Genomic DNA, 10,618 nt, shown 5'->3' with positions numbered 1-10,618 from the left:
CCAACCTATCAAAGACGAAAATAATGCTTTAAGTGCTCTTCGGTATCCAGGGTCTCGTAAATTTCAAGTTTATTCCTGAGGGTCGAACTGTCAGTAAAGAGACGCATGTAGTACTTCTTCAACGTCTTCGTGATGCAGTACATTGAAAAAGACCCAATTTGTGGCAAGGATAGAATTAGGTTCTTCTACATGACAATGCCCAGCACATCGGTAGCTCTTGGTGAGCGAATTCCTCACAAAACACAAAATACCTGTCCTTCCACAGCCACCATATTCTCCAGATCTTGCTCCAGCAGATTTCTACCTATTTCCAAAGGTCAAATCCCTACTCAAAGGACAGCAGTTTGCGTCAGCTGAAGAGGTGAAAATTCATGCGACAAGCGCTCTGCGGGAAGTGGCCAAAGATGGGCTGCAGGAATGTTTCGAGAAATGGTATGGACGCTGGCAGAAGTGTGTCACTGCCCAGGGGGCGTACTTTGAAGGCGGTGTTGTGTAAATGGTTACATGTCTTCTGCAACAAAGTTTTATACACATGTTCGGTTACGTTTTGACTCTACTAGTAGGTAGAAGTCTGCTGGAGCAAGACCTGGAGAACATGGTGGCTGTGGAAGGACAGGTATTTTATGATGTGCGAGGAACATCGCTCACTAAGAGCGACCGATGTGCTGGGCATTGTCATGACAAAGAACCCAATTCTGCCCTTGCCAAAAATTGGGTATTTTTCGTCGAACTGCATCACGAAGACGTCGAAGAATTGCAACATGCGTCTCCTTACTGACAGTTCGATCCTCAGGAATGAACTCGAAATTTACGAGGCCCTGGATACCGGAGAGCACTTCAAGCAGTATTTTCTCCTTTGATCGGTCGGCACACTAAGTCTATACGCCTGGAGAGTAGGTCACAAACCACACGGACAAGGCAGAGAAGTTGCGTAAAGAGCATGGCGTTTCCACCTAACGTTAAGGTACTTTCTGATTCTACTAGTATGAACGAACTTACTTGCTCAATGATCAGCGTTGTTTTTCCTATTGAATTTCAATAGTTTTCCGTTTTATTTTATTGGCTTCTTCTAACTCAAATTTGCTTGGAAATTCCATTTTTAATTATGGACATTCCTACAAAAACACTTTAACACTACCACTACACACCGATAATGGTCCTGTACCAATAGAAATTAGATAAGCTGCAAAGAACGTAAGCACTAGGCACGTGGTTTGAGATTCAATACGAGAACTGACAATGTTGTTGACTTTGACTGGTGAATTCATTATTAATTACTATTTAAATAGGCCTATTGTTACAATTGGAATAAATTGTACATGGTAGCCAACTTTTACAAGTTGAACACATTAAATTCTAGATCAACTTATGACTCTAAACTTAAAACAATAAAGTGATTTTTTATACGTTTCCTAACATAATTCATTAAGTAATTACTTATTTCCTCAATTCTGATTTTCAATTGGCAGAGTTGTTGTCTATTTCATTTTGCATAATTCATTTAAAAAAGGTTTGTTCTTGAATTTTGAGGCCCCCAGAATCATGATGCCCTGAGCAGAGGCATCATAGGCTCCTGCCTAAATCAGGCTCTAATAGAAGCTAAAAGGCATCAGCAGAGTGCTAGAAGGATGTGATGATGTAGACATTAATCTCAGTGTTACAAAACTAAAGTTTTGCTCTCTCACTTCATATGATGTGCAGAAGATTTTACATGAATAAATTATGTTTTTACTGACAATTAGTAAGTTAAAGGTAAAGGTATCCCCTTGACCTCGGCACTAAAGAGATGGTGTGATTGGCACCATACTTCCACCAATTTTTATTCCTGGAAAGATCTGGTACTTTATTTGACAGAAGGCCATTAAATTTGAAAGAGTACGGTATTTAATTGTTTGTACATCTCATTCGTTTTCACATCTTTTATTGTTGATTAGAGCTGAAGAGAATAAGTTACAAAGACTATTGAGCATTTCATGTAATAGTTGTGTTTGTGTAGTAAATTATTTTAAAATGGTGTATACCCATCAAGAGAGAACAGAAATCATATTTATTTTAAAATGGTATATACCCATCGAGAGAGAACAGAAATCATATTTATTTATTGAGCTGAATATCATTGTGCCCACAGAACAGCTAGAGCTTTCAACGAGAGGTATCCTGAGAAAAACGTAAGTCACTGATATGTGACAGATCTAGTACGGAAATTTGAAGAAACCAGTTCTGTGTGTAACAAAACTAATAACCAACCTAGAAAACTCGAAACTTCGCAGACTGAAATACTAGGCCATTTCATTAATGAACTCACCACCTCCATTTCAAAAGTACCTGCTGTAACAAACATTTCGGTTGGTTCCATAGGTCTATATAAAATGCTAAAAATGAACAAATTTTTTCCCTACAAAATACAAATTCATCAACTGCTCAGCGAAGATAATTTTGATAAAAAGAAAGTAGAATTTTGTGAACAGATGTCTCACGGAATTGAAGATAACCCAAATTTGACACAAAATATTTGCTTCAGTGATGAAGCAACTTTTTTCCTTTAATGTGTTTGTCAACAAACACAATTGCAATTACTAGGACAATGAAAATCCCTATGTTTCATGATGATTATACTCAGTTTCCTCAGAAGATTAATGTGTGGGTTGAAATTTTTGGGGTTGACATTGTTGGACCGATTTTTATCGAAAAAAATCTGACTGGAGAATTGTATCTGAACTTATTAGAAACTGTAATTGATTCACTTATTATACGTTCGCTAGAAAACCAAATTAATGAAGGAAACATGGTGTTGGACGAACAAAATTTACATTTTCAACAGGATGGAGCTCACCCACACTATGCAGTACCTATGCAACAATGACTAGATATAAAATTTAATGGAAAATGAATTGGTAGGAAAGGTGCTGTAGAATGGCCGACAAGATCTCCAGACCTGATGACACTCGACTTCTTTCTTTGGGGTCATTTGAAATCAGTTGTTTATACTCTTCCACCTGAAAATATTCAAGAACTGAGAAATATAATGTCAGAATTTATCGGATTAGTCAGGAAATGCACCAAAAAGCTTGCAAGGAGTTTCAAAATAGGTTGTATTACTGTCTACCTAAGAATGGAGCACATTTTGAACATTTAATCAATTAAATTTAGGAAATTACACAAAATAAACTGTTTTTTCATCCTACAACCAGTTGCCTTATTCTGTATTTGTTAAAATTTAAATGCTTCCAGATTGTCAGAAGATGACAGAAAACAAAAATGCGAGGGGGGGGGGGGGAAAGGTATATAAACAATTCAATGCCCAAATTTCAAGTATCACAACATAAGAGTGCCACTTGAAATTTCAAAGTGGGAGCTGCTGGAGGTGAAATCTAATATGCAATTAAGACTGTTTTTAAACTTTGCCCCCCAGTACCTAAATTGACATTTTTTTTTTTTAATTCAATTCAATTTAAATGATATAGTTATTTAGACTGGGAAATTTTGAAATCAAAGTCCTGTATATTACTATAATGAAAAAAAAAATATATATATATTAACCTTAACATTATTAGGGCCTAATATATTAACCTTAACATTATTAGGGCCTAATACTATTTCAGCATCATCTATATGAAGCACATTTTTCAATTTAATCTACAATGCGACCTATAAATTAGTAATTTATTTTAATGAACTTGTGCATTATTCTGTGTTGTATAAGCAAGTCCTCACATTTCTAAAGAAATAATGTTGATGTAGCCTGCAGTACCTTATATTCTTGTGTTCTACTAATACACTGTCCACAACTTTGGGAGGAAAAAATCGACCAAGTTAAAATTCATCATGCTCTAGAAGTATTTTATTTTACATTACAACAAAAAAGACTGAAAACTTAGTTTGGGCCATGTTTGAGGGGCTGAAACTTACACAAGACAAAAAAACATAGCAATATTAGATACCTTAATTCACGAACAAGTCAAAATGTTAATTTTGATTGGATTCAATTCAGATCAGTTCGGGATAGCTCGAAAAATTCAGGTTTCGTATTGGAAGTGTGCCCAAAAAATTGTCACATGAGAGAACTAGTATATCTAAATTGAACAATGAGGTTTGATTATTCAAGCAATGCAAAGAATACATTCATGAAGATGTTTCATACAGATCAGACTGGTCCATATCCATGACGAAAAATGTCATGGTGGCAAAAGAAATAAACGCTGATTTTTTTTTTCTGATTGATAAATCTGCTATACCTAGCACTAAACTTAGATGCTATATCTAGACAATAAAAAATGTCATGCAAGACAAGTTCCAATTCATGAATTGGATTTTTAGTATTTATAGGAAGTTTGAGATGCCTAGGAGCACTTGGACTTGGCTTAGGACAGCGTTCGGCAAATGTAGTAGTACATTTCGTACTTTTAGAACGTGACTTCTTAACCTCCACCCACTAGTTCTCCTGTAAGGATAGGTTTGCTCGGCGTCTATAGTGGACGCAACATATCGTGAGATACTACAACGCAACAAACATTTTCCGCCATTACAGCATACGTGAACGAGCTAGGTAGTTTTGCTGTAATCACTTAGAACAGCTGAAGGTATAAAATGCCGACCACTGGCTTAGATCATAAAAAAACTGAATACATCACAGGAAGAATCCTCAAGCAAATTGAATTTGGAGACATAATCAGGGATATCATTCTCTTAATGTTCATTATGTAGATTCAAAAATCAAGAGGTAATGTGAAATTAGACACAGATTTATTAATTGTTATTTTAAGACTGAATTTTTTAAAATAAGATATTGAAACTGTTCAGCATGAAAAAAACGAAGGCACATCGAAGTGGTCAAAATGTTAAGAACTGATGGCATGTGAAGAGACTTATTAAGTGTTGGAAGATGCAGACTCTGATTTTATGGTGGTGGAGTACTGGTATAACTCTGGCAATGAAATATAGAAGTTTCTGTATCAGATCAAGAAGAAGAAGAAGAAGATAATCATGTTGATGATCATGTACTCCAAATAGAGGAAAGAAAATCATCACTTATGCCATCCTCCTCTCAACTACGGAAGTTTTTTAACTACTTTCTGAAGATATATCCCAAGGCAGGCAATTGCAAGTGACGAAATTTTTTTTTTTTTTTTTTTTTTTAATCCAATGCCACCAGGTTGTCTTTTCGACATTTCTGGTTTTCTCTCCTGGCCGTGGCTTAATTGTAACCCACTTCTGACGTTGGGGCACCTGGAAGGCGGAGTTACATTACCCCGATGATGTGATAGGATGATTATGATAATGTGGTGCCAGGAGAGGTCTTAAATCTAAACTTAACCTAAATTCCAGACCATGGACGAACACAGGAAAAATTCCTGTGCTCTAACCGGGAATCGAACCCGGGACCTCATGAACTATAGCCAGAAGCTCTGACAAGTGATGAAATGTTTAATGCTGTTATCAAAATTATGCTGCACAAACACTTCAAAGCGAAAAGTAAATGAAAATGACACATTTATTACAATAATCATTGAATAATTGAAAACTGCACTGGATTTTTATTATTGTATATACATTTTACATGCAAGCTTATTAAAATAATATGCAGTACAGTGTTACATAAATTTATTGGTCCTTAATTATAAAAGCAGATTTAAAAACACAATACCGTAATACTGTTGTCGCACCACAAGATGGCAGAGAAATATTCTAGGTGAGGTAGGAAGAAGCCTTGGAATACTACGATGAACAATACTATGCATATATATGCATCATGGCTTCCCTCCTTTCCCCGCAAAGAACATTTCTCTGCCATCTCATAGCATGACAACAGTATATACAGTGCATGCAACAAATATTTATCTAGATTTCGAAATATAATATAACTGGAAATATTCTTCAGTTTGACTGTACTCAAATATAATTTCTGATACCAACACAAATAGAATATCCTAATGTAAACAAGAGTTTTGAAGCTGACCGGTCACAACTCACATCTTTACAACTCTTGCTACCGTACATCACAAAGTTTTCAATTTAATTCATGCAGTTGACTTTAGTGTCTATGAGTTAAAACCTTTGATAAAAACTATTCTCAAATATATTTTTATTTCTTAAATTAATTAATATAAAATTTCTACATTTCAAGTAACATCATAAATCCCAAAGTTTAGACACGTAGTAATTTAGGAAACTGAGTCTACATGTCATTTGCAGAATGTCAAAAGATTACATTCACAGTACCAAGACTTGCACGTGTTCGAAAACATAATATGTCAATTATTGAGAAATAAAATTCAACAAAGACTGAACACAAAAACCTTCGCCTACTTAGAACACAACAAGAAAGGCTTTAACAGTTACTATGGGAAAGAAGGAGAAAATTTTTAGAATTTGACTTGTCTATCCCATTACAGGATTTTGTTTTTAGCTGTGGGTATGACCAACAAAGTCTTTGAACCAGACGCCAGATTAAGAGTCTACAGAACACTGGCTTCAACAGAGCTCATATATGACAGGAAAAGAAGTAAATGAAACGAGATTCCTGAGAATAACAACAGGATAGCCTATATCAGACCGGATAAGGAAAGGAACACAGATATATGAGAAGAACTCAAAATTTCATCACCCCTTCTGGATCATGCAGATGACCACACAAATAGATAGAAATATCGTATACTGTGTTGAAAATGGACACCTCAAGCATTTCATGCCAAATTTTGAATTACAAGCCCAAGTGATCAAGAGTAACAAATTAATGAATTCAGATTGTAACAGGCTGGTAAGGATCTAATACATGTCAAGATGACGATGACGATGATGATGATTATGATGAGGAGGAGGAGGAGGAGAATGATTACAGCACTGTCGCAATTCTATATGATACAATGATGTGCTTCAGTCCCCATTGCTGAGTAGTATATAAAGCAATAACATTGTGTAGTATAATCTTGTTGGCGTTGACTCTTGAGATATTTATGTGTAATGTAAGACCTAAGATTGACGCTAAATAACCTCGTAGTTGATACAGCGTCGTTAAATAAACAAGTAAAAAAAAAAGACCCAAGACTACATAATAGTGTTATATTTCATAACTGCGTTAATAGTGTAGCTGTCTAGTGTCAAGGTAAGAAAAATAATTGTGTAACTTATAGTTCGTATAGTTCAGAGAAGAAACTGCGTAAAACTATCATTTTCAAAAGTCAGTGCCACGAATTAAAAAACACACACAAATAAAGAATGGTAGGGCTATTGTGTTCCACTTTCAAAAGTGCTAGAGGCAGTCACTGTTGCTTTAACTATCAGATAGATTTCTGTTAAAAAAAAATAACTAGAAAAAAGTGCTCAGAAAATATTAATGAATCTACAATGGTGCTCATATCCCCAGGTAAGTCGAGACAAAGTTCAAATAAATACGAATCTGGGTGTTTTCCAGGACGATCTACATGTAGGCATTTTTCTATACACTAACAGTATAAACTTTCTGACAATTGCATGTAGCAATAGCTGGTGCAGACAACTGTCAGAGTCAGTCATTCTCTTGGCAATTCCACATATTTGTGTATGGTATCAATTCGTCAATATATTAAAACTTAAAGGATTTCAAATGAACTATTTACAGAATTACAGGTTTCACTACTCAACAATAAAATACAATATAAAAGTCTGATATCTATAATTAAAAACATAAAGGAACAAATGTAGTTCTGAGAACATTTACTTTCACATAAATCACATACACTCAGAACTCTCAAAAGTAGCAAAATACATTTTCATTTCTTTTTCGTTCTTCACTTGCAGCACAGCCCTTTTTTTTTTATAGCACATAATTTTTTTGTCTTTAATTGTCTCCTAACGATGACTAGGTTATTCTATATGGCATTCAGTAATGCCCTCACCGACTTGTATCCTCTGTCCAGGCTTTAGTCTGAACTTGTAATCTAGAGGAGCCTCAAAGAGCAGCACAATTGTTGAGCCAAGACGGAATTCTCCAAATGGCTGCCCCTTCCTCATCTCTACCTTTTCGCCATGCAAATCTGTGAGGAGTGCATCTTGATGACGAGTCTTCATATTGCGCCATTTGCGCTGATTGGTTGTAAGGTCCTGCAATAAATACTAAAATTAAAACTTTTGAAGTAGACGTGCCATTCAAGAGATGAACAGAGGGTGACTATAATGAAACATGAATTAATTATGAAATCAGAGTGACAGGGGAAACCGAACACTCGAAGAAAACCTTTTACACAACCACTCTGCTACTATTTCCATGATACACTTGGTAACAAGTTATCAACTGACTAGTGACTGAAGAGAAGAGTTCATGTTGTGAAATATATCTCTCTCTCTCCCCCCCTCCCTCCCTCGCTCTCTCTCTCTCTCTCCTATGCACTCTTGCACACATATGCATACTCTTGCAAACACACTCTTGTCTAAAATGCAGATAGTAGGTCATGATGATACAAAAGGAGGAGAGTTCGGCCGGCACCATGGATCATGTCCCGGCATAGCTCAGTTGGAAAGAGCGCTCAGCGCGCAGAGCTGAGAGGTCCCAGGTTCGATTCCCGGTGCCGGAACGAATTTTTCTCAAATTAACAGGTATCTACATGTTGACTACTAATATAGGTAGTCTTGATTATTCAATGAGGACGGCGAGACCTCATATATAAATATATGTGTATATATATATATATATATATATATATATATATATATATATATATATATACACACACATATATTTATCAATGTCAACAGTATTCATAAACTGTTGTTAAATATGGCCATGAAGTCATTTAAATATGTGCTCCCGCATATATAACTTATATGTCTAAAATGCAGGTAGTAGATATGATGATACAAAAGGAGGAGAGTTCGGTCGGCACCGTGGATTGTGTCCTGGTATAGCTCAGTTAGAAAGAGCGCGCAGAGCTGAGAGGTCCCAGGTTCGATTCCTGGTGCCGAAACGAATTTTTCTCAAATTAACATGTATGAAAATAGGTGTTTATATTCTTTCTTTACTAAATACCTTATCACAGTAGACGTTGATTGATCCAACATTTGTAGCACCAACAGCTGTCAGTGAGAAAAAGCCATGTTTCCAACGTCCCACATAGACAGCTCGTTCATTGAGAGTGAATAGGTCAGGTATCCACTGTGCCACCCGTGGGTTCACACTCAAGAGTTCTCCTGCATGTGAAAAACATGGCCACCATAGTTATACTGTCATTCTACAAGACTACCAAACAATTATTATTAATTTAATTATCATTATGCCTGCATTATATATTTTTTTCATTGACTGTAGTAGTAAAAATTACTAATATTATAGAAATTAAAATACATTATTAGATGCTGACGACTTTATACCTTAATTACAGTGAGATTATTTCCTTGATTTCCTCCTGCCAACAGATTTCACTTGGCAGGCAAACGGAGTCATACTCTGGAAAATGCTGTCCATATAAAAGCAATGGTTGGAGCATGTTAAGTGTTTTTTCATTACTCACTTGTCATAACTAGGGAAAGGATTTCTAGTTCCGTACCTTTTCTGTTAGTTACGACCTAGACATAATCCATTCGAATTTTTTTTTTTTATTTACATGTACTTTGAGACACTGGACGAAACCAAAATGTAATCAATAAGAGTGGCAAGAAAAAAGTAATTCATCATGAAGAGGTGTCCATCTTCGGCCTTCCACTATGCAAATACCCGCCATCTTTCTGCCTGCGTCACACAATTTGAAAAATATGAAGTGCCACTCATTCAGGCATTGAAAGCTACATTTCCATGGTGATTGAAGAGACCAAGAGTGTAGCATACAAAACAAAGATATAGGCTGTTTTGGGACGAAATCATGGCTACAAAACCATTCAATTGTTAGTGGCTTTTAATAGAGAAGAGAAGACCAGTGCACTCTGCCTGGGGAACCAGCAGCAGTTGCAAGCATGCAGTTTGCACCAACAATGTCCTTGGATGTAGAAAAAAATTTCTTCATATACAAGCAGCTGTGCTGGGAAAAAATTCAGCACAGAGAACATAAAGAGATGTTTACAGGAAAAGCTCTACCTTATGAACTCCTTTATAATGAAAAACTCCATATTCCGAAGTGAACCTTCAGTCTCGACAAAATTATATACATTATAACGTGCCTTTACCTCTATTAAAGAAAAAGAAATCCCAGTCAACTATACTCCGCTCCAATTACCGAATTATTTTTAAGAACAGCAATTTCATTTTTATTCGGCATAATATTTATACATAGTTTCCAAAAGACTACTCATATTTCTCCGTTTGGATGCACCATTGATAAAGACTAGGAAGATGCATGCTCATGCAAAACTGATTGTTAACAATACATTACAATTACACTACCATAATGTTTCACTGTCGATAACTTAATTTATTCTGAGTTTGTGTTACTGTTACAGTATTTCAATGTTTTTCAGCGACTGTGTAATAATTTTCATTTAACAAAGTTGCGCCAAAAGTGTTACACTGGTAAGATAACAAACCATAAGATACCGAGAGGATCACTTGAAAACCGTCATTTTCAGAAAATAATAACATGCCAATAAAGTGCATTGTTTAAGTTATATCCTGTGTTATTTTTATATTTATAAACCTTCTACTTACTTTAGAAGA

At 35.7% G+C, this 10,618-nt stretch overlaps 1 protein-coding gene across 2 annotated transcripts in view; it reads right to left on the bottom strand.

Annotated features, from left to right (window-relative positions):
* Window positions 1-5,511: 5,511 nt before the first annotated feature.
* Pisd (phosphatidylserine decarboxylase) overlaps window positions 5,512-10,618 on the bottom strand; it is a 51,530-nt gene continuing 46,423 nt past the window's right edge. For both annotated transcript variants that reach the window (XM_069828736.1, XM_069828737.1), the window contains 2 exons: window positions 9,002-9,162; window positions 5,512-8,079 (listed from right to left, as the gene is read on the bottom strand). In XM_069828736.1, the coding sequence (XP_069684837.1) occupies window positions 7,843-8,079; window positions 9,002-9,162 (398 nt within the window). In that variant the 3' untranslated portion in view covers window positions 5,512-7,842. The remainder of the gene's footprint in view (window positions 8,080-9,001; window positions 9,163-10,618) is intronic.

The sequence above is a fragment of the Periplaneta americana genome, chromosome 6 (assembly GCF_040183065.1).
Source record: "Periplaneta americana isolate PAMFEO1 chromosome 6, P.americana_PAMFEO1_priV1, whole genome shotgun sequence".
NCBI classification, from domain to species: domain Eukaryota; kingdom Metazoa; phylum Arthropoda; class Insecta; order Blattodea; family Blattidae; genus Periplaneta; species Periplaneta americana.
Note: the sequence above shows the minus strand (reverse complement) of the source record. Positions and strands in the feature narration are given on the sequence as shown.